We start from the raw sequence: 24,364 nt of genomic DNA, 5'->3' as shown, positions 1-24,364 counted from the left end.
ACGAGGTCGGGAGATCGAGACCACGGTGAAACCTCGTCTCTTCTAAAAATACAAAAAATTAGCCAGGCGTGGTGGCGGGCGCCTGTAGTCCCAGCTACTCAGAGAGGCTGAGGCAGGAGAATGGCATGAACCCGGGAGGCAGAGTTTGCAGTGAGCCGAGATTGCGCCACTGCACTCCAGCCTGGGCCACAGAGCGAGACTCCATCTCAAAAAAAAAAAAAAAAGTGTCCATATGAAACTTGTGCAAGAATGTTCATTTAACCACAATTCACACCAGCCAAAAAGCAAAAATAACTCATTCCATCAACTCATGAATAAACTAATATGATATATTCATACAATGGAATATTATCCAACCATAAAAAGGAATGAAGTACCGATACATGCTACAACATAGGTGAACCTAGAAAACAACACACTAAGTGAAAGAAGACAGGCACAAAAGCACATGTATGATTTCCATTCCTATGAAGTATCAGAGGCATATGGGCATTTGCCTAGCTTCAGAATGGCAATCTGTAGAGCCCAAAAGCAGCTTGTGGGTTGCAGGGCAGGGAGGAATGGGGAATGCCTACTTAATGGGTACAGGGTTTCCTTTGGGGGTTATAAAAGTCTCTTGGAAATAGTGATGTTGATTGTATAACATTGTGAATACTCAAAATATCCCTGAATTGTATACGTTAGAATGGTTTAAAAAGTCAATTTTATGTGCATTTTACCACAGCAAAAGAATGCATACACACATGCATCCTCACACTCACAAAGGGGACGGGCTGAGATCTGAAGGGCATGGCATATGCCGCCATCAGAATACGGCTCCCAGAGAGGAGTTACCCACACACTGGCTGGTGGTGAGCACAGATAACTACAGGAGTGTGGGCTGTCGATGGCTGCATAGAAGAGGCCCTGAGCCTTCCTGTGTGAGCGCAAGGTCAGCAACCACAGTCACAGCTCCGGCTTCTCTTCCTGTCCTGCCCCAGGAGCACATCCCACGGGGCTGTGTTTCCTGCCTGGTTGAGAATGTAGTTGCCAAACCACCTTTCCTCTGAAGGAATCAACCATGATTTTTCCCCAGTTCCATTTTTCACTTTTATGTTACTGGCTAGGTAGTCACCACATCCCATAATAAAACTCCATTCTGGCCCTATCCAGTACTACTCTTACTAATGCAGAAGCAAAGGACTTGAGTGGATATTTGTGCAATAATTGAATAGCTGTTCAACATTTCAGCAATGTTGAGTTGCAGGCATGCTTTATGTATTCCTCTGTCCATTTTAGGAGAGCCTTTTCTTATCCCTCCGTACCCATTATTATTTCATGTCAGTGCCAGACAGATCGGATGAGCAAGCAAATAGACCCTTTCCAAGCCTTTGTGAAAAGACTGTAACCTTAATTCTTTACAGCCTCTTTCCCTGAGCAGCTTCCCAGGGAAAGTCAGCCAGCCCCAGGCAAGTGGAGTGCCACACCTCAGCCTCAGGGTGCTCTTACAGAGAAGGTTTGTGCTGTAGAAAACTGCAGTTGTGTTTGGGCACATAGCATTTCAAATTGAAAAGTTTTTCATTAGATCCTTGAGTCTAGCCGGGCGCAGTGGCTCATGCTTGTAATCTCAGTGCTTTGGGAAGCGGAGGCAGGCGGATCACTTGAGGTTAGGAGTTTGAGACTAGCCTGGCCAACATGGTGAAACCTCATCTCTACTAAAAATACAAAAATTAGCCAGGTGTGGTGGTGCGCACCTGTGATCCCAGCTACTTGGGAAGCTGAGACATGAGAATCGTTTGAACCCAGGAGACGGAGGTTGCAATGAGTCTCAAAAAAAAAAAAAAAATAGGCCAGGCACAGTGGCTCACACTTGTAATCCCAGCACTTTTGGGAGGCCGAGGCAGGTGGATCACCTGAGGTCAGGAGTTCCAGACCAGCCTGGCCAACATGGTGAAACCCCATTTCTACTAAAAATACAAAAATGAGCCGGACATGGTGGTCGGCGCCTGTAATCCCAGCTACTCAGGAGACTGAAGTGGGAGAATCTCTTGAACCCAGGGAGGCGGAGGTTGCAGTGAGCTGAGATGGAGCCACTGTACCCCAGGCTAGGTGACAGAGTGAGACTCTGTCTCAAAAAAAAAAAAAAACAGAACCTTGAGTTGTAGAACGTTGAGTAGTGTCTTCACAGTTGCTGAGTAACTAAAATCATAAATGGATGTACTACAAAGGTGACTCGTTAAGGTAATAGTACTAAATGCACTTTATCTAAACTTCGTCTCTTTGACAATTTTTTTTTTTTTTTTTTTAAGATGGAGTCTCGCTCTGTTACATAGGCTGGGGTGCAGTGACACAGTCTCAGCTCACTGCAACCTTCACCTCCCGGGTTTAAGCGATTCTCCTGCCTCAACCTCCCAAGTAGCTGGGATTACAGGTGTGCGCCACCACGCCTGGCAAATTTTTATATTTTTAGTAGAGACAGTGTTTCACCATGTTGGTCAGGCTGGTCTCAAACTCCTGAGCTCAAATGATCTTCTTGCTTTGGCCTCTCAAAGTTCCAGGATTACAGGCGTGCACCACCATGCTCAGTCTGTTCTCTCCATTTTAAGCCTACAGGGATTCCTATAACAAATAGAGCAGTCCTTTTCTAAATGCTAAGTACTAGGCACTATGCCAGGGTGCTTTATATTTTGTCTGTAACCCTCAAAACACCACGAGAAAGTTGTGTTTTCACAGTTTAAAAATGAGGAAACTGAGTCTCCAGGCAAGTGAGTAATTTACCAAAGGTCATACAATTAAAACTTTGAAGCAGTTCTCAGACTCCAAAACCTAGGCTCTTTTCACTGCTTAATGTCACAAAAAAGCCATAAGTGATCATTTTATGTGAAAATAAATGCTTAATGGCCATATTTTTTTCCTCCTCATCTTCCCTCCCAGCTCCAAATTATGTTTTCTTATTTCAGCGAAGAAAAAATGACTGCTGCCCGCATTAGAAAATGCCACAAGTGTGGGACTGGCCTCATCAAATCTGAAGGCTGCAACCGCATGTCTTGCCGCTGTGGTGCCCAGATGTGCTACCTCTGTCGAGTTTCTATCAATGGATATGACCATTTCTGCCAACATCCCCGCTCACCAGGAGCCCCTTGCCAGGAGTGTTCAAGATGCTCTCTCTGGACCGATCCCACTGTAAGTAGACACATGGCTGCCTATTGCTTTATAGGGAGAAAATAGAAATATATTTTTATGACAAATATTTTGAATATACATAACAAAATTTGACTTAGGAGAAGAATATAGGAAATTACATAGACTGATAACCAAAGAAAAAATTTGAGAAAGTAATTATCAGCTACTCCTTATGCTGCTCAAAGCAGCATGCCCTAACAGTTTTGTAGGCAAATTCTTTTAATTCTTCAGGAAATAAAACTCTCTGTGCCCTCTGAAGTATTCCAGAGCAAAGTAAGGAAACTTATACATGTATCTGTTCAAAGCCAGCATAACGCTGATTCCAAAGCCTGACGGAGATAGCCCTAACAAAGAAAACTACAGATTTTCTTATAAGACTCACTTATAATCTAGATTTTTAATTATCTAAATAAAATATTAGCAAATAGAAAGCATGACCAAGTGAGTTTGTTCCAGAAATGCAATGATGGTTTAATATTAACAACTCTTATTAACATAAATCATTATATGGTATCTGTAGATGGTGAAAAGACATTTAAGAAATCAAATCAGGGCTTCTAGGGCGGCGAGCGGCCGGGCTGGGTATCGAGCGCGCGGGGCGGGAACGCGGAGTTGCGCCGCTGCTCGGGCGCCGGGCGCCGGGCTCCGTCGCGGCCGCAGCCCCGCGGCTCGCCCTCCCGTTCCTCGCCCGCGGACACCCTGGCCGTGGGCACCCGCGGGGCGCGGGGCGCGCGGCGGCGGCGGCATGAAGGTCACGTCGCTCGACGGGCGCCAGCTGCGCAAGATGCTCCGCATGGAGGCGGCGGCGCGCTGCGTGGTACTCGACTGCCAGCCCTACCTGGCCTTCGCTGCCTCGAACGTACGCGGCTCGCTCAACGTCAACCTCAATTCGGTGGTGCTGCGGCGGGCCCGGGGCGGCGCAGTGTCGGCGCGCTACGTGCTGCCCGACGAGACGGCACGCGCGCGGCTCCTGCAGGAGGGCGGCGGCGGCGGCGCGGCCGTGGTGGTGCTGGACCAGGGCAGCCGCCACTGGCAGAAGCTGCTTGAGGAGAGCGCCGCGCGTGTCATGCTCACCTCGCTGCTCGCCTGCCTGCCCGCCGGCCCGCGGGTCTACTTCCTCAAAGGGGGATATGAGACTTTCTACTCAGAATATCCCGAGTGTTGCGTGGATGTAAAACCCATTTCACAAGAGAAGATTGAGAGTGAGAGAGCCCTCATCACCCAGTGTGGAAAACCAGTGGTAAACGTCAGCTACAGGCCAGCTTATGACCAGGGTGGCCCAGTTGAAATCCTTCCCTTCCTCTACCTTGGAAGTGCCTACCATGCATCCAAGTGCGAGTTCCTCGCCAACCTGCACATCACAGCCCTGCTGAATGTCTCCCGACGGACCTCCGAGGCCTGCACGACCCACCTACATTACAAATGGATCCCTGTGGAAGAGAGCCACACGGTTGACATTAGCTCCCACTTTCAAGAAGCAATAGATTTCATTGACTGTCAGGGAAAAGGGAGGCAAGGTCCTGGTCCACTGTGAGGCTGGGATCTCCCGTTCACCCACTATCTGCATGGCTTACCTCATGAAGACCAAGCAGTTCCGCCTGAAGGAGGCCTTCGATTACATCAAGCAGAGGAGGAGCATGGTCTGGCCCAACTTTGGCTTCATGGGCCAGCTCCTGCAGTACGAATCTGAGATCCTGCCCTCCACGCCCAACCCCCAGCCTCCCTCCTGCCAAGGGGAGGCAGCAGGCTCTTCACTGATAGGCCATTTGCAGATGCTGAGCCCTGACATGCAGGGTGCCTACTGCACATTCCCTGCCTCGGTGCTGGCACCGGTGCCTACCCACTCAACAGTCTCAGAGCTCAGCAGAAGCCCTGTGGCAACGGCCACATCCTGCTAAAACTGGGATGGAGGAATTGGCCCGGCCCCAAGAGCAACTGTGATTTTTGGTTTTAAGACTCATGGACATTTCATACCTGTGCAATACTGAAGACCTCATTCTGTCATGCTGCCCCAGTGAGATAGTGAGTGGTCACCAGGCTTGCAAATGAACTTCAGACGGACCTCAGGGTAGGTTCTCCGGACTGAAGGAAGGCCAAGCCATTACGGGAGCATACCATGTGCTGACTACTGTACTTCTAGACCCCTGCCATCTTGGGACTGCCCAGTCCTTGCACCTCAGAGTTCGCCTTTTCATTTCAAGCATAAGGCAATAAATACCTACAGCAACGTGGGAGAAAAGTTGCTGGACCAGGAGAAAAGGCAGTTATGAAGCCAATTCATTTTGAAGGAAGCACAATTTCCACCTTATTTTTTGAACTTTGGCAGTTTCAATGTCTGTCTCTCTTGCTTCAGGGCATAAGCTGATCACCGTCTAGTTGGGAAAGTAACCCTACAGGGTTTGTAGGGACATGATCAGCATCCTGATTTGAACCCTGAAATGTTGTGTAGATACCCTCTTGGGTCCAATGAGGCAGTTGGTTTAAGTAGCAAGATGTTGGCTTTTCTGGATTTTTTTTTGCTGTGGGTTCTTCACTGACCTTGGACTTTGGCATGATTCTTAGTCATACTTGAACTTGTCTCATTCCACCTCTTCTCAGAGCAACTCTTCCTTTGTGAAAATAGTTTTTCAGATCATAGACCAAAAAAAGTCATACCTTCGAGAGGTGGTGGTAGTAGATTCCAGGAGGAAAAGGGTACTTGGTGTAGGTATCCTAGGTCAGTGGTGTTGAAAACTGGTTTCCTCAGCTTCCTGTCCTTCTGTGTGCTTATGTCTCTTGTGACAATTGTTTCCTCCCTGCCCCTGGAGGTTGTCTTCAAGCTGTGGACTTCTGGGATTTGCAGATTTTGCAATGTGGTACTACTTTTTTTTTCTTTTTGTCTGTTGGTTATTTCTCCAGGGGAAAAGGCAATAATTTTCTAAGACCCGTGTGAATGTGAAGAAAAGCAGTATGTTACTGGTTGTTGTTGTTGTTTTTTATAGTGTAAAATAAAAATAGTAAAAGGAAAAAAAAATCAAATTAAATATTTCTTCTTGATTTAAGCTTTAAAAATACAGTATTTTAGAGGAGGAGCAAGGCTGGCAAGGAAATCAAATACATAGGGTCTGTTTGGGGATCGGAAAGAAAGCGGGTGAGGTTTGCAGGTGGAGAGCCACAGGGAGGTGACAGTGATTGGCCCAGGGGCCAGCCTCACATCTGGAGTGTGATGAGAGCCATTTCAGGGCATTGTAGGGGGCTATGTTTCCAAGGTCACACTAGCTACTACGTTGAGGAGAGAGAGGGCAGCATGAAGGGAATGACTTTTATAATCTTGGAGAAGATAAGGTTTTTCTTAGCATTACGTCAAGGCCAGACTAAAAAATCATAAATTCTCACTGGCAAACGACATCATAAACAAAGATTAGGGATACATGAAAAACTGGGGGAGAGGGTCAGGCACATTGGCTTACGCCTGTGATGCCAGCACTTTAGGAGGCCAAGGTGGGCGGATCGCTGGAGCCCAGGAGTTCAAGACAAGCCTGGTTAACATAGCGAGACCCCCATCTCATTTAAAAAAAAAAAAAAAAAAAGGCTAGGCGCCTTGTCTCATGCCTATAATCCCAGCACTTTGGGAAGCCAAGGCGGGTGGATCACCTGAGGTCAGGAGTTCAAGACCAGCCTGACCAGTATGGTGAAAACCTGTCTCTAATAAAAATATAAAAATTAGCCAGGCATGGTGCTGCATGCCTGTAATACCAGCTACTCAGGAGACTGAGACAGAATTGCTTGAACCCAGGAGGCGGAGGTTGCAGTGAGCTGAGATCATGCCACTATACTCCAGCCTGGGTGACAGTGTGAGACTCTGTCTTAAAAAACAAAAAAGTGGAGCCGTGTGTGGTGGCTCATGCCTGTAATCCCAGCACTTTGGGATCTCAAAAAAAAAAGAAAAACAAGTGTGTTTCTCCTCTGTGTCTAAGTACAGAGATGAACAGCTCAGGGGTGGGCTAGCAGCTCGTATCTGGGATCCAGTTGCTTCCAGCATTCTACTCTGCCACCCCTAGAGCATAGCCAAGGATCACATGAGGTCATTGTCTAAAAAGGAGCTCTGGCTGATAAATCCACATTCCAAGCAGCAAAGGGGCTGCAGTGAGACTAAAGAGCCTGCTTACCTCTTTTTTTTTTTTTTTTTTTTTTTTTTTTGAGATGGAGTCTCGCTCTGTCACCCAGGCTGGATGGAGGGCAGTGGCGCAATCTCGGCTCACTGCAAGCTCTGCCTCCCCGGTTCACGCCATTCTCCTGCCTCAGCCTCCCGAGTAGCTGGGACTACAGGCGCCCGCCACCACGCCCGGCTAATTTTTTTTATTTTTAGTAGAGATGGGGTTTCACCGTGTTAACCAGGATGGTCTCAATCTCCTGACCTCATGATCCGCCCGCCTCGGCCTCCCAGAGTGCTGGGATTACAGGCGTGAGCCACCGCACCCGGCCCTGCTTACCTATCTCTTAAGGAATGTTAGGCTTCCAGAAGATGCAGCAGGTCACTTCTGCTTCAGTCCCATCAGCCAGAACTTAATGACATGCTTCCTGAACTGCAAGTGAGACGGGAAGGAGTAGCCATCACAGACCCAGCCAGAATGTCTGTGGAGGAAGATGTTATACTGAGGAGTCTCTCTATGGTCTATTCACCTCAACTCAAAAATGGACAAAGAATTATAAGTAGGGAAAAAAGCTGCTTGCTGGCCAGGTGCAGTGGCTCATGTCTGTAAGCTTTGGGAGGCCAAGGCAGGAGCATCACTTGCATCCTGGAGTTTAAGAACAGCCTGGGCAACATAGTGAGACCCCCATCTTTACAAAATATCAAAAATTAGCCAGATGTGGTGGTGCTCACCTGTAGTCATAGCTACTTGGGAGGCTGAGGCAGGAGGATCATTTGAGCTTGGGAGTTCAAGGCTGCAGTGAGCCATGTTCTTGCCACTGCACTGTAGCCTGGGTGACAGAGCAAGACCCTGTCTCCCCCCCAAAAAAAAAAAAAAAAAAAACTGCTTGCTTTTCTACCTGGCCACAATCTGGTGGAGTTGGCTAACAGCCACCCCTAATAATCAAATAAGTCGAAATGGAAATAGCATCTGGCTGCTGGTAGGTAGTTTTCAGATTTGTGGGCATCTGCTACACTGTAATTGGGCATAGTGGGCAGTTACTGTGTACAAATCAGAAGATGTAGTGCGTGTACTTGATCTGGGAGTTCCACTTAATTAGAAGAGGTTATTCTCAGGAGACAGTTGGACAAGTTCACAAAGTTCTGTCTGCAACACTGTTCACTGAGTTATTTAAAGTTGTATAAATTTAGAAACACCATTTAAATATCCCAAAAAATAGGAGATATGTCAAATTTTATATATGCTTACATTAGAATAATACAAAAAGTAATTCTATATATATCTACACTTTAAAACATGGAGGAAAAGAAACAGGAAGATTTTCACATCGAAAACAAACAGCATGGATTGCTGGGGTCACAGACCCAAGTTACCACAGGGGCAGGTGGTAGCAGAAATGATGTCTGGATGGAGCATCCAGACATCTGGGTCTAGGAGGCAGGAAGGCATAGTGGGGACTGTGGCAAAGGAGAGGGTGTGGGGCCCATCCAAGGGGCTGCTGCTCAGCCACTACAGGTTGCTGCGGGGAGGGCCTCCCAGCTGCTCAGGAGGCTGAGGCACAAGAATCACTTGAACCCGGGAGGCAGAGATTGCAGTGAGCCGAGATCACGCCACTGCACTCCAGCCGGGACAACAGAACAAGACTTGATCTCAAAGAAAGAAAAATGTGTAATTTGGCCGGGTGCAGTGGCTCATGCCTGTAATCCCAGCACTTTGGGAGCCCAAGGCGGGCAGATCTCTTGAGTCTCAGGAGTTCAAGACCAGCCTTGGAAACATGGCAAAACTCCATCTCTACAAAAAATACAAAAGTTATCCAGGGGTGGTGGTGCATGCACACCTATGTTCCCAGCTCCTTCCAGGGCTGAAGTAAGAGGATTGCTTGAGCCGGGACGTTAGGGATGCAGTGAGCCCTGACTGCGCCACTACACTTCTGCCTGGGTGACAGTGAGACCATGTCTCAAAAAAAGGGAAAGAAATGTATAATCCTGAGAGGTACTCATGGTTTTGAAAAGGTGTGAGTCCTCTGTGGTAACCAGGTGTTCTCTATTTCAGGAATGTTCTATCACGGAACAAGCTCCTCATTGGGTGGGAAGCTGGGATAAGGGACCCCTAAAAATCACTCAGATTACAAAGCTTGTGACCCAGTGAAACCCTTAGCTAGCCTGCCCTCCTGTCACTGAGGAGATGTGTGGAAGAAAGGGAGGCTTTTTGTACATAGAAAGCCAAGCCCGAGTCATTCTTCTTTTGCTGGGTGATCGGGAGGTGCAGCCCATGGTGGGAAGTGCTCACCAGGCAGGCCGTGCCTCTTTGTGACAGACATTCCCAGGCACAGCCCTTCTGCTGACTCACCTCCTCAGCCCCCTGGCAGCTAGCACAGTGGGAGGCAACCATCTCTAGGAACTTCGTGAATCTTGAAAAAATAGATTCTTTTTTTTTCAGCTGGAGCTATGAAGAGCTCCACAGGCGGCATTTCATCTCTAGAGACAAAGGGCAGAGTGGGAGTTAGCGTGAGGGTGGTTGTTAACAGTCTGGCCTATTCTCAGCGCTTTTTTCTTTCTTCTCCTCCTTGTTCTGTGTCTTCTGCTGCCTCCTCCCTTTGCTCCCCATGCCTAGGATTGATGGTGTGGGTTTCTTGTGTGCTTTTTCCTTGTTTGGGTGCCATAGCATGCACTGCCTTATTGTTTTCTTGTTGGATCGTCATCTTCTAACCTGAGAAAGGTTCTAGATTTGCTCAAAATAAAGTTCGAAAGGAAGGTCAGGCAAATACAAATCCCTTCAATTTCCTCTGAGAGCCACAGCCGGAGATTCTGTTCCATTTGTCCCTTTCCCATCAAAACAGCGATCAGCCCCGTTTCCTTGATTCTCACCAGGAGACTGATCGAATTCCAACCCAGCATCTGTTGGGGCTTCTGAGAACACAAAGCCATTCAGAAGTTCAGTGAAACAAAGCATGCACTGTCACACAAGCCTGTTCTCTGGCTTAATTAACCAGCGGGGCCAGGAAGAATCTCTTATTTGTCAGCGAGGGAGTTGTCCCGTCATAGTTTTGGAGAGAAGTTGAGTTTTCATCCTTAATGACTAGGGATTGCTTGGGAACCTGAACTACCACTCCACAGTAAGAGCTCAAGTGGTGAACAGCAACTTTGTTTCTCTGTTAGTTACCAAAATGAAGCCGAAAGCATTCAACTAAGAGTCTTATAAAGAAGATGTCTTCTTTAGGAAGCAAAAAACCAGAAGCGAACAGTCACAGCAAACCACAGTTTTCTGGATTAGGGAGCAGAGTGGAAAGCCAGCTCTTGACACATAAGTGAACAGACGTTATTTTGCAGTAGGGGAAGAGTGATCCTGGAACTTTACTGAACGTGAATATACTGACTGGGCCTTGCGTGGCCACAGGAGTGGTAGCTGAGGTGGGGAGCAAATTGTGAGAGGAACAGGCACCTGGCAGTCTGGATTCAAGTATGGCAAAACTCAAGACAGCATGTTCTCTTTCAATACAAAACAAAGTCCGTGTTTGTCTTGGGTTTTGGCTACGAGAAGCTACAGGGAATTGTTTTCTACAATGTCTTTGTCTTTTGAATGTAAGAGTTTGAAGCCTGTCCAGTTCAAATAAAACCCTAGGGCTTTTACAGCCAGTTTAATTTGGTACAATTATCGCCTAGCCATTTGGTTAAGAGACACTCATTTTTCCAAACCAGCAATGGACTGAGCATTTATGGATGTTAATACATTCAGTTCTGTAGCAGTGCTCGAAGGCAGATGTATCATCCTAGTTTTACTTGCTTAAGACTGTTGCCGGGCGCGGTGGCTCACGCTTGTAATCCCAGCACTTTGGGAGGCCGAGGCGGGCGGATCACGAGGTCAGGAGATCGAGACCACGGTGAAACCCCGTCTCTACTAAAAACACACAAAAAATTAGCCGGGCGTGGTGGCGGGCGCCTGTAGTCCCAGCTACTCGGAGAGGCTGAGACAGGAGAATGGCGTGAACCCGGGAGGCGGAGCTTGCAGTGAGCAGAGATTGCGCCACTGCACTCCAGCCTGAGCGAGACTCCGCCTCAAAAAAAAAAAAAAGACTGTGGCCAGTAAATGGTAGCCTGGGTTTCCACCCGGGTCATTTGTCCTCGGCGTGTTCCCAGGCCTCCCTTCTCCCCTCAGGCCAGCGCAGCATCTCCCTAGTGGGTGAGGCATGCAGAAAGTCCTGGGGACCTTTGGGACCCTGACTTAAGTGGCGGAGGAAAGGACATGATGTTGTCGGAATTAGGGAGGAAGGCTGTGAAAGGGAGGATTGATGAGGAAACGCAGAAACCTGGTAAGGAAAGGTATTTTAGACTTTTAGGTTGGAAACTGATTTTTGGCTTCAGAATTTTTTCCTTAACCTTCAAAATTTATTCTACAAAAGAATAAAGTGAGCTCCCAGGTTGTCCCATCACCCAGCTTCCACAGCTGGCCTTGGCTTGTTATTTCTCATCACTGTCATAAATATCATTGTGTGTTAAAAAAAAAAAAAAATGAAGTTAGTGGGTGGGTGTGATCATTGATCTGCCATCAAAACTGACCTCGGTTTCTTCATCCTCCTCTTAATAGCCACACAGCCAACACCATGTGAGCATGCTATGCAGTGTGATTTTTACTGCATGGGGCCGGGAGGCACGGCTTTCCTATTTTGCAGATGAGGGAGATGATGTGTAGGTCACTAGCCCAGGATCCCTAGCTTGGTGAAACCAGGATGTGAGCCCAGGCCTTCTGACCAATGTCTGGCTCCTGCCACAAATACATGGTCGTTAGGTGCCCATAGGGTCCCTGAGCCCCATGAACCAGGTAGGCCTTGCAGAGGGGTGGGGACCTGGCCAGACTCTTTCCCCACTGATGAATGAAGCTGCAAATAGTAGAAAGGGGCCCTGGCAGTTTCGCCACCCCAACAGTGTCCCAGACAGGGTTTCAATGGCACTGAGGGCTTTCCCAAGCAGGGCAGCCCAGTCCAGTACACACGGCCTGTTAGTGCTTATTGCTACATGTCTTCAGCAGATCCCAGCAGGCCCCTGGGTGAGCACTTGACCCTGATGGGACTCAAAACATGGCCACATTCTGCCCCCATCTCCAGGTCCTTGTGGGGGAAGTGCTCCAGATAGTGGTATTTGGGTGCTGGGCCTCTCTGACCTGAGGAGGTGGCTGCAGAAGCCAGGGCCAGCCCTGAGCCAGTGAAGTCTCTGCTCCTCCCCAGCACACTGTCCTGCCTCCCTGCCCTTCCCGGCCACAGCTGCGAAGCATGTGCCGCTCCAAGCTCTGCTGCTCCCTCCCCCAACTTCCTGTTGCTGGGGACAGCAAGGGGTGGGGGCTAAGGGTCCGCCGTTGCTCAGGCGATCTGTGGCTGATCTGGGAATAATTTGAAACTAAATCTTAAGCTCTTTGGAAGCCTTTCATGAAATCATTGCAAGTTTATTAACAACAGCTGTGGCCACACATGACCTGGATCCCAGCCCCAACCCACCCCCAGAATCTCAGAGGGGAAGCAGCAGTCGACTTGCAATTCCCAATCACCTTTCTAAGGGGAGGAAAAGTGCAACGAAGAAGAAAAGCCACCCATTCTTCCCCCATGGTCACAGGAGGCTGGCCAGCAGGCACGTGGACAGCCAGCCCTGGTGACCAGAAGTGTTGAGAAAACAGGCTCAAAAGGACCGTAAAGGCTTTGGCAAGAATAGTTTTGTGCCAAGCGCTCAGTTATTTTGGGAACAGTCAGCCTGTGGCTGGTGATTACTGTTCATATCTGATTTGTGAAAACAAATTGAGTCTTTTCCCCTTTTTAATCACTCATAGTTTCTCCTTCTTCATTTTCTCCTGTCTATACCCTGCTGCGTGGACAGAACTCTGGGGCTTAGTTGTTGAGGGACAAGCTAAGGGAGGATTTTTGTGTATGTTTTGTTTCTCTCTTCTTAATTAAAACCTCTCTGGTAAATTCTACCTCACTTCCCGCCTTCAACTGCAGCACGTTTCTGGAGAGGCTGGGTCCTTGCCATCCCCCCAAACTCTTGCTGTGGCTTCCTCCCCTCCCCACCCACCCTACCTGCATGCAGCAGGCAGCAAGCCAGAGTCTTCTGTGTTGGGCTTAGTTCTTTCTGTGCCCTGCTGAGCTCAAAGGAATTCAAAGAAAGGAAACAAATCTCCCTCCCTCCCTGTTAAAATGCAATCCGCTTATTTCTTTTCTTTTTTTTTTCTTTTTTTGAGAGGGAGTCTCCCTCTGTCGCCCAGGCTGGAGTGCAGTGATCTGATCTCGGCTCACTGCAGCCTGAACCTACTGGGTTCAAGTGATTCTCCTGCCTCAGCCTCCTGAGTAGCTGGGATTACAGCTGCACACTACCAGGCCCAGCTAATTTTCATATTTTAGTAGAGACGGGGTTTCACCGTGTTGATCAGACTGGTCTCGAACTCCTGACCTCAAATGATCCACCTGCCTAGGCCTCCCAAATTGCTGGGATTACAGGCATGAGCCACCACACCCGGCCTTACTTCTTTTTTTAAAGTGCTCTTCCAGCTGGGCGCGATGGCTCACACCTGTAATCCCAGCACTTTGGGAGGCCAAGGCGGGCAGATCACAAGCTCAGGAGTTCGAGACCAGCCTGGCCAATATGGTGAAACCCCGTCCCTACTAAAACTACAAAAATTAGCTGGGTGTGGGGCGGACGCCTGTACTCCCAGCTACTTGGGAGGCTGAGGCAGGAGAATCGCTTGAACCTGGGAGGCGGAGGTTGCAGTGAGCAGAGATCACGCGCCACTGCGCTCCAGCCTGGGCGATAGAGCACGACTGTGTCTCAAAAAAAAAAAAAAGAAAGTGCTCTTCCAGTTCTGCTCGGTGGGTGAGACTCCCGTTTCACTCCCTGCTTTGACCCTTTGTCCTTGACACTGCATTTGGGGTGCACTGCCCACTGTGGTGCCATTCACGTGCTTCGTCATGGTACTCATTGGATCCCACTGTGGTCCATAGGTATACCTTCTGGAGTAGCGATGGGGCACTGGAGGGCTTCGTTTTGTTTTTTGGAGATAGAGTTTTGCTCTTGTCGCCCAGGCTGGAATGCAGTGGCATAATCTTGGCTCACTGCAACCTGTGTCTCCCGGGTTCAAGCGATTCTGCTGCCTCAGCCTCCCAAGTAGCTGGAATTATACAGGCACCCACCACCACGCCTGGCTAATTTTTGTATTTTTAGTAGAGATGGGGTTTCGCCATGTTGGCCAGGCTGGTCTCGAACTCCTGACATCAGGTGATTGGAGGGCTCACTTCTACCCTGACCTGACGCATCATTACGCTTGTTCTTTTGAGCCCTTGCTGATCCAGGGACACCTTGGTCACTGATCAGCATCCACTCCCTCTCACCTCAGCCTGGCCTTGCTCATCAGAAAGGAGCTGTGCTGAAGATTCCTTTGAAAGTTTTCACTGGGATTAGGAGGGGCCAGAAGGAGAGCAGACAGAGAACTCATTCAGGCCAGCTGGGTCCTTCTTAAGTTCTGTGCCAGAAACCAAGGATGAGGCACAGAGACTGCAGCCCTCGAGGGGCTGCACCATGGTCTGTCATGGGATCTGTGGCAGCAACTACAGACGCAGCCAGCAGCCCTTCCTGCCCCCACTGGCCAGGGCAAACGGCATGAACAGGAACTCAGATCTCAAATAGGTTCAGGTGAACCTCTATAGACCCCTGTCCAGGGTGATCCCAGCAACCCAGCCTGAGCCATGCAGAGTTGAGAACTGCTGGCCATCCTTGGAACCTACAAGTTCAGACCTCCTGCCCTGGCCTCAGCACACTGCCCACCTTGGTGGTCCAGCCACTCTCTGCATCTTCTGAGCCTCAGGGTCCTCTTATGAAATCCTTGCCAGCCTCCCATGGCGTGGAGAAGGGGGTGTGAACTAAGCAATCCGTTCAAGGCAGCAGGACCTCGTGGGGGCAGAGTGTGACCTTCTACAATGGAATCTGAGTGGGCTTGACAGTGAAGTGTGGATATAAAAGCAGCCAATGGAAAAGATATCAGAATGTTCCCAGGATTGATCTCTGGTGAGGAATTATGGCTGATTTTAGCTGTATTGTTTTGTTCAACATTTCCCATGATTGTTTTAATCAGTATGTATAAGGAAAAGAAATAGTGGCATTTTTTTTTATGTTGATGAGAACCAAATCCCTGAGTTTTTTGTGACAAGAAGAGGACAGAAAGCGAAAATTTCATGGGACCCCCATGGGATTCAAGTAACTTGGCAGCGTCAGGAGAAAACATGTCAGGCAAGGAAATCTTGAAGCATTCGCTTCCGCCTTTGAGATGGACCAAAACCAGTGAGCTGAGAACAGCACCTGGTCAGAGGCCACTGGAGACCAGTGACCCAGGGAGGCACTACAGCCTCTCACCTCAGTGCTGGGCCCCCATGTGCAGCTTAGATTCTGGATCAAGAGATGAGGGTTATGAGCTTTCCCAAGCTCCCCACTCCCACTCTGGGCAAGAGGAATCTACTGGCTTTCATTCCAAAGGCCAAGTGCCAGGGACCAGAGGCCAACAAGTGGGCTGTTTCAGGGGATGGCACATGCACTTCTGGGTAAGCTGAGCCTGAGAAAAGGAGGATTGTTCCCTAAAAATTTCCAAAACACACATAGCCCCTTGCTCTGCTTTTTGGCTGTTTGTTTCCTTGAGTAGAAGTGTTTTATTTTGTTTTGCCCTATTATGTCTTGTAAGGGGAGAAAGGAGGTTTCAGAATTCTGCCCTTCTCAGAAGGAACCCTCTTGTGTTTCTGCACTCTTTCTAGAATAAAGCACAACTTAGAACAGTTGCCTCTGACACACGCTCCCCAGCCCGACAGCGGTGTTCTCAGGCCCCCAGTCAGGTTTGCCAGAAGTTCCGATTCAGAAACCCGGGGGTTTATGTGGTTAACAGCTCAGGCTTTGAGACTAGACTGCCTGGGTCGCAACCTCGCTGTGCCAGGGTTTCCTCATCTGCAACGTGGTAATCAGTTCATAATGCCTGACTCAGGGAGCTGTGGTGAAATTAAGGTCCATGTGAGGTGTGTAGACAGGGGCTGGTGCATAGTAATCTCTCAGTGCATGTTAAATACTGTTGTTGTCACTGTGCTTGGCACTTTATAAGAGTGATCAGACCAGGTGCGGTGGTTCACACCTGTAATCCCTACACTTTGGGAGGCGGAGGTGGGTGAATTGCCTGAGCTCAGGAGTTCAAGACCTGCCTGGGCAACACAGTGAGAACTCCCCCTCCGCCACCGTCTCTATAAGAAAAATTAAAAATTAGCTGGGCATGGTGATACACACCTGTAGTCCCACCTACTCGGGGAGCCTGAGGTGAGAAGATCACTTGAGCCCGGGAGTTCAAGGCTGCAGTGAGCTATAATCACGCCGTTGCACTCCACCCTGGGCTGAGCAAGACCCTGTCTCGAGAAAAAAAAAAAAAAAAAAATGTAAGAGATAATTGGCTTCTCACCCTAACCTGTTTTGGAAAGGAGTGGGTTCCAGGTTAGGTAGTGGGGGTAGAGCTACATATGCACTCAAGCCAGGTCTGGAGCCCCAGAGTTGTAGTTCTTCCTGTGACGCCAGCGGCCTCTCTTGAAGAAGCCAGCACTGCTTTAAAATGAGTTCACCCTGCCATCCAGGCAGCTCTACCTCCAGGGTTTCCTGTTTGTGACTCAGCTCCAGAGAGGGCAGGACAGTTGTGCTGCAATCCAGCTCAGCCCCCGGCTCCTCCTCATCCTCTTTCCTTCTATTTTTCCCCTCTCCCAGCAGCCTAGGTGTGTCCTAGATTTGCAGCGTGGCCTTTTTCCAAGTGTCCTCTTCACAGGATGGTGATGCTCGTATGCCTGGAATGTTTCCTGAGGGACTTTACTCCAGAAAGGACTCAGTACCCCATCTGTCACTTAGCCCAAGTCCAGGAAGTATCTGATGAGGGACTAGGCCTCATGTTTAACCTCAAAATCAATCCTAAACCCTCCCTCCCTCTTTTTTTTTTTTTTTTTGAGACAGAGTCTTGCTCTGTCACCCAGGCTGGAGTGCAGTGGCACCATCTTGGCTAACTGCAGCCTCCGCCTCGCAGGTTCAAGTGATTCTCCTGCCTCAGCCTCCCGAGTAGTTGAGATTACAGATGCCTGCCACTGCGCCCAGCTAATTTTTGTATTTTTATTATTTATTTATTTATTTATTTTTATTTATTTATTTATTTTTTTTTTTTTTGAGACAGAGTCTGGCTCTGTCCCCCAGGCTGGAGTGCAGTGGCACCATCTTGGCTCACTGCAAGCTCCGCCTCCCGGGTTCATGCCATTCTCCTGCCTCAGCCTCCGGAGTAGCTGGGACTACAGGCGCCCACCACCACGCCCTGCTGTTTTTTTTTTTTTTTTTTTTTTTTTTTTTTAGTAGAGACAGAGTTTCACTATGTTGGCCAGGATGGTCTCGAACTCCTGACCTCGTGATCCGCCCACCTCAGCCTCCCAAAGTGCTAGGATTACAGGCTTGAGCCACCGCGCCCGGCCAATTTTTGTATTTTTAGTAGAGACAAGGTTTCACCATATTGGCCAGGCCAGTCTCAAACTCCTGACCTCGTGATCCGCCTGCCTCGGCCTCCCAAAGTGCTGGGATTACAGGCGTGACCCACCGCTTCTGGCCCCTGCCTCTTTTTAATGTGGTGAAGCATAAGATAAAATTTGCCATTTTAAGGCCGGGCGCGGTGACTCACGCCTATAATCCCAGCACTTTGGGAGGCCGAGGCGGGCGGATCACCTGAGGTCGGGAGTTCGAGACCAGCCTGACCAACATGGAGAAACACCGTCTCTACTAAAAATACAAAATTAGCCAGGCGTGGTGGCATATGCCTATAATCCCAGCTACTAGGGAGGCTGAGGCAGGAGAATCGCTTGAACCTAGGAGGTGGAGGTTGTGGTGAGCCGAGATCGTGCCATTGCACTCCAGCCTGGGCAACAAGAGTGAAACTCCATCTCAAAAAAAAAAAAAAAAAAAAAAAAAAAAAGATAAAATTTGCCATTTTTAAGTTAACAATTCAGTTATCTTCCCCCTTTTTTTTTTCTGAGACAGGATCTTCCCCTGTTGCCCAGGCTGGAGTACAATGGCACAATCATAGCTCACTGCGGCCTCAACCTCCTGGGCTCAAGTGATCCTCCCACCTCAGCCCCCCAAATAGCCCCCCAATAGCCACACCTGGCTAATTTTTAAAATTTTGTAGAGCTGGGTTCTCACTGTGCTGCCCTTGCTGGTCTGAAAATCCTAGCCTCAAGCGATCCTGCTGCCTCAGCCTCCCAAAGCACTGGAATTGTCTTCACTTTTTTTTTTTTTTTTTTTTTGAGACAGAGTCTGGCTCTTTTCCCCAGGCTGGAGTGCAGTGGCGCCATCTCTGCTCACTGCAACCTCCACCTGCAGCTTCAGGCAATTCTGCCTCAGCTTCCAGAGTAGCTGGGATTACAAGCACACACCACCACACCTGGCTAATTTTTTGTATTTTTAGTAGAGATGGGGTTTTGCCGTGTTAGCCACATTGGTCTCTAGTCATCCTGGCCTCAAGTCATCCACCCACCTCGAACTCCCAAAGTGCTGGGATTACAGGCATGAGCCAACTGCACCTGGCCTGTCTTCACTCTTGAGGAATTTCAAATGCTTCAGAGAAACTGATTGTGGAAGGAACTTCCACCCCAAATTAAGAAAGAAATCTTCCAACTGGGTGTGATGGCTCATGCCTGTAATCCCAACATTTTGGGGAGACCAAGGTTGGGTGCATCGCTTGAGCCCAGGAGTTCAAGACTAGCCTGAGCAACATGGTGAAACCCCATTTCTACAAAAAAAAAAAAAAAAAAAAAAGTTGGATGTGGTAGTGGGCGCCTGTAGTCTGAGCTACCAAGAGGCTAAGGCAGGAGGATCTCTTGAGCCCAGGAGGTGAAGGCTGCAGTGAGCCAAGATGTTGCCACTGCACCCCAGCCTGGACAGCAGAGCAAGACACTGTCTCAAAGAAAAGGAAAGAAATCTTCCCCTTAGAGTCTAACATATTAGCTAAAAGTGTAATTTTTTTATTTTAAAAAAGAAAAAAACTTTAAGTTTTATTAAAGTTACTGTACTAAGCACAGTGTCCTGTGACTCTAGCCAGTTGGAGACAGTTGAAATCTGAAACACCTAACCCATATCTAGGTATAACTGACAGTTGGCTCATGATTTATGATAAAATTGTAGGTCATTGTAGCTGAGTGCCATCATTTTGGGTGAAATACAAACCAGACTGTCTTTAGACTCTTAAGGGTTTGACTCCCAAGACAGGACTCAAGGGCAAATGGTCTTGTTCCACTTGCCAATCAGGAGAGTGATCAGAGCAGAGGGAGGGATCGGAAGAAAGGCTCCGGGGTGGCTGTCTTCAGAGGGTGAGGATGCGACACTTTTATTTCCTTGGGACTCTGAGGCTCCCTCTTCCTCTCCAGGAAGAACTCTGAATGGCAGGCTGGGAAGGTTCTATCTGCACTGTCCTCCAGACCCAGCCGATGTGTATCAGAAACCCGGGCTTGTGCTCCTGTGCAGGTGCCTCAGACCCTCCTGAGGGAGTTCTGAAATAGGATTTATTCAGGAGCACTGGGATTTATCACAGAAGCTTAGTGATAAAAATCAGGCAGTGGCCTGCATGCTCTCAGCCTCAGCAGTGCCACAGGGGGCCAGAGCTCTTCTCCCCAAAAGAGAGCCTCTCGTCCCTCATGTTTTATCAGGGGAGAGTCTGAGGAAAAAAAGGGGGTTAGTGGTTAGTCTTTTTTTTTTTTTTTTTTTAAGACAGTCTCCCTCCGTCGCCAGGCTATAGTGCAGTGGCGCGATCTCGGCTCACTGCAACCTCCACGTCCCAGGTTCAAGTGATTCTCCTGCCTCAGCCTGCCGAGTAGCTGGTACTACAGGCTCAAACCACCATGCCTGGCTAATTTTTGTATTTTTTGTAGAAATGGGATCTCACTTTGTTGCCCAGGCTGGTCTCAAACTCCTGGGCCCAGGTGATCCTCCCACCAGTTTTCTGGATCACTTCCCTTAATTTGTTGGGGTTTTTTGGTTCGTTTCTTTTTTTCTTTTTTTTTTTTAATCTTTTTTCTTAGGCCTGCCACTGGCTCCAAAATGAAGAGGCTTGCCAGCTCCCAGTCTAGAGAGTTGATAGAATCTATCTTGATATTCACATGGAGGCCTTCAAACTGCCCACCCAACCCTCTTGAGTTACTGGAGCCCTTCATGTTGACTCACTTAGTGATTATGTTGAGGGTAGTAAGTTCCCCCTTGTGGAGTGTTCATAAAGAGGCTAGATGACCTCATCTCAGGGTTTTGATAGAGAATTCTTATGTGTTAACCCCGGAGAGAGACAGCTCCCTCAGGATTCCTTCCAGACATAGGATTCTGTAGTGTGCTTGGGCACTTTGCAACTCTTGAAATGCATGATGGGGACTTTGTCACCTCTGCTCTCTCCATGCCTTACTCAGAACACCTGGCCAGGCAGCAGCAAGGAGGCTGCTTCTGCTGAAAACAGACTTGAGTATCTTAAGAATGCCCAAGTGTCAGAGTTGGAAAGAAGCTTATGAGACCTTTTAGTCCAAACCCATCACTTGGCATCTGAGGCCTAGAGAATGTAGGAGAATTTAATAGTGTCATCCACTGCTGCAGACAGAACCAGTCTCCGGGGACTCTATTCTAAGAATCTTTCATCTGCCAAACCAAGGGAATGTGTTATCTAATTACTTACTCAGTCCATCTGCCTTTCTGTTTCATTGTTGATCTGAAGTTTAACCAGTAAACTTAGAACAGTGTCTAGCACAGAGTAGGCATTCAGTGCACGTTTAGTGAAGGAAATTCCTAACTCCAGAATCCTTGGGGTTCACAAACAATTGTGTGGAGAAATCACTCATTTCTGTCTTGGCTGTGACATTAATAACCGAGTAAGTAAACCTGCAAACTGTCCGTTGCTTAGCCCTCGATGGGGCTGCCCGTCTTCTGCTGGGCCAAGGATTGTATTCCTTCCAGTTGCTGCTCTGGGTGTCATCAGATCGGCATGAAAAAATCCAAAGTGATCATTATTAATATTCCAACCCACAGCAAAGAAATTGGCCAGATGGTTAGGCTCTGACGCCGTGTCTAGGAAAATAAATGTGCTTTCATTAGACTGCTTGCATTGTTGGGACTTGCTAATCCTCTCACGATATCGGGGACCACCATCCCTCCCCATCCTTCTCCCCAGCTCGGCTGCTCTCAACTCCTGGAGGACCTCAGGGAACTGAGCCCTCCTATAGACAACTCTCTCTTTCCTGCGTGCTGAGCCGGCAGTTGGTGTGTTTGGGGTTTGCCACGGTGTTCCCACTCTGCTGCTTGTTAGCCTCAGCCCTCTCAGGCCCACACCTCAGCCCCTTGGCCCTGCAGCCAGCTTAGTCTTCCTTCAGTCACACAAACAGAAAAGCTGCTTTGTGGGTCACTGAGGAGGGGGGTTCAGGTCAGTGCCACTCATGAAGCAGGCATCACGGGTGGTCTGTCCTGAGGCAGCAGCCCAGTCCTCCCACCGTGGTGTCTGCTGGCAGGTGGGGGTGTGGGAGCTGCATGTGGCAAAAACCCAACCTCTGGGGCTTGCCCAGCGTGGCCCCTGAGTTTCCCAGCACATCCCACATCTGCCTGCACTCACAGTGCCTCTTCGGTTCCTGTCTGAGGCTTGGATAACCCAAGTGTGAATTGTGTTTGTTATTTCGGGCCTACCAAGCATGGGGTTTGGGAGAAGAGACGGCAAGGTCCAAGGGGGACCATCTTCACTGTCGCACCTTCCTCCTCTCCCTGAGGCCTGGCCCAGGAGCCAAGGCCAGCCTTGGGGGCTAGGCAGGGCCTGACTGGACATTTGTCCATCTCAGTTGAGGACATCTGCAAGACTTCTTCAGGCTCTGCAGACAGGCTGCCATGCCCAGTGCTTGTGGACTTGGGAGCTGAAACTTTTTGGGCTCTGCCCACTCAGACCCAGCCCTCTCCAAACCCTTCTCATATCCACCACTTGTACGCAGCTCAGTGCATGGAGGCCCTCCATCCCCCCACCTCACCAGACAGCTGCCTGCCATGCACAGACCCCTCTGCCCAGCCTTGTGGATGGCTTCCTTGTGGAACGCCATCAGGCTGATGAAGGAAGGAGGCCTTCAGGGAAATAAGAAGGAACGGTGTGCAGCCCAGGCCCCACTGGCCAGCAGCAGGCTTCGGGCTTGTTCCACGGCCACCAGCAACAGGCGGCCTCCCCACTGTCCCACAGGGCCTCAGCACTGCATGAAGCTACAGGTTCATCCTTCTCATTGCTTGCGTTTTAGGAAGATGATGAGAAGCTTATTGAGGAAATCCAGAAGGAGGCTGAAGAGGAACAGAAAAGAAAGAATGGAGGCAAGTGCCCCTCCCCAGGCCCCCATGACAGAGCAGCAGCCCCGCCCTGCAGCACAGCACTGCCAAGGGAGCAGAGGACCACAGGCCATGCAGGCTCCTGCTGGCCTCGCTGGGTGTCCTGGCACTCAACCCAGCACAGGAGAGGGGGGGTGCTGCCCCTCAGGTGGCTATAGACCTGACTCCACCCACGCGGCCACATCTCAGGCCTGTGGAAAGGCCTTCAAAGCCTTGAATATAGTGTTGGCATCTCCTTGATGGTGAGGAAGTCCCAAGGGGTGGGTTTGAGCTCAGGAATCAAACAAGCTGCACCTGGCTAAAGAAAAGTAGGCCCAGCCGACCCTTCCGAGGCTGAAAAGCAGTGAAGCCAGGCGTGTTGGCACACATCTGCGATCCCAGCTCCTCAGGAGGCAGAGGTGAGAGTATCACTTGAGCCCAGGAGGTTGGGGCTAGCCTGGGCAAAATAGCAAGACCCCATCTGTTTTTCTTTAAAAAAAAAAAAAAAAGAAAGAAAGAAAAGGCTAAGTGCAGTGGCTCACATCTGCAATCCCAGCACTCCGGGAGGGCGAGGCAGGTGGATCACTTGAGCCCAGGAGTTTGAGACCAGCCCAGGCAACATGGCAAAACCCCGTCTATTTAAAAAAAAAAAAAAAAAAAGTAACTGAGTCACTGAGGTGGCCCGTCAAGGCCCTGGCTCTGAAGGATGCCTGGCTGGGTGGGTGGACATGCCACCTTCCAAGGTGCCACTGGAGCAAGACACTGATGGAAGTACAGATTTGTCCTTGGTTTCTTGTAGTGGCATTTGGGGGGTGTCCACATTTAGTGCTTTGATCAGCATGTGGAGCCACTCCTGTGTCCAGAGGTCACTGCCCTGGTCCCAGGCTAGATTCCATCGAGGTTGGTTTAATGTTTTTCTCCACTAATCCCCACATCCCTTTCAGAGAACACCTTCAAACGCATTGGACCCCCGCTGGAGAAGCCTGTGGAGAAGGTGCAGAGGGTGGAGGCCCTCCCGAGGCCCGTTCCGCAGAACCTGCCACAGCCACAGATGCCACCCTACGCCTTCGCGCACCCCCCCTTCCCCCTGCCTCCTGTGCGGCCTATGTTCAACAACTTCCCACTCAACATGGGGCCTATCCCAGCCCCGTACGTGCCCCCTCTGCCCAACGTGCGGGTCAACTATGACTTCGGTCCCGTCCACATGCCCCTGGAGCACAACCTGCCCATGCACTTCGGCCCCCAGCCGCGACATCGCTTCTGATGGCCCCGAATCCCCATTGAGCAGCACAAAGCCCGTTTGGGGTAGGAGTGTGGATGGAGAACCCTCCCCTACCCGTCCCCCAAGGCTGGTGGCTGTACCATTGCATCCTAAGCCAGGTTGAAGAGTAGGCTGGTTTTCTTCCCACCCTTTTCCTAGAAGGGCCACTGCTCCTGGAAGAGTGGATGGATCCGTAATAAAGATGAAGTCCCAAATGGTAGAGTTCAGAGAGAGCTGTGATGTGAACTGCCCCTCCCCTCGCATCCCCCAGGCCACCAACGGCAGCCGTTCTGCCTTGTCCATGGCATAGGCCATAGGCCAGGGCCCTGCTGCTCACACCTGGGCCTCTCCTCGGAGCCAACCCCTGGGGAGCAAGGCAGCTGAGAGCATCTCCCTGGAGGGGCCCACGGTTGGGCCAAGGGCAG

The 24,364-nt window shown here is 49.6% G+C and overlaps 1 protein-coding gene and 1 pseudogene across 5 annotated transcripts in view; both read left to right on the top strand.

Annotated features, from left to right (window-relative positions):
* Nucleotides 1-24,159, top strand: part of LOC100592722 (E3 ubiquitin-protein ligase RNF216) — a 164,989-nt gene extending 140,830 nt beyond the window's left edge. For all 5 annotated transcript variants that reach the window (XM_030795726.1, XM_030795730.1, XM_030795729.1 and 2 more), the window contains 3 exons: nt 2,940-3,162; nt 22,615-22,684; nt 23,623-24,159. In XM_030795726.1, coding sequence (XP_030651586.1) covers nt 2,940-3,162; nt 22,615-22,684; nt 23,623-23,942 — 613 coding nt within the window. In that variant the 3' untranslated portion in view covers nt 23,943-24,159. The remainder of the gene's footprint in view (nt 1-2,939; nt 3,163-22,614; nt 22,685-23,622) is intronic.
* On the top strand, nt 3,893-5,310 carry LOC115830845 (annotated as a pseudogene).
* Nucleotides 24,160-24,364: the final 205 nt, after the last annotated feature.

This window comes from Nomascus leucogenys, chromosome 17 (genome assembly GCF_006542625.1).
Source record: "Nomascus leucogenys isolate Asia chromosome 17, Asia_NLE_v1, whole genome shotgun sequence".
Lineage (NCBI taxonomy): Eukaryota > Metazoa > Chordata > Mammalia > Primates > Hylobatidae > Nomascus > Nomascus leucogenys.
Note: the sequence above shows the minus strand (reverse complement) of the source record. Positions and strands in the feature narration are given on the sequence as shown.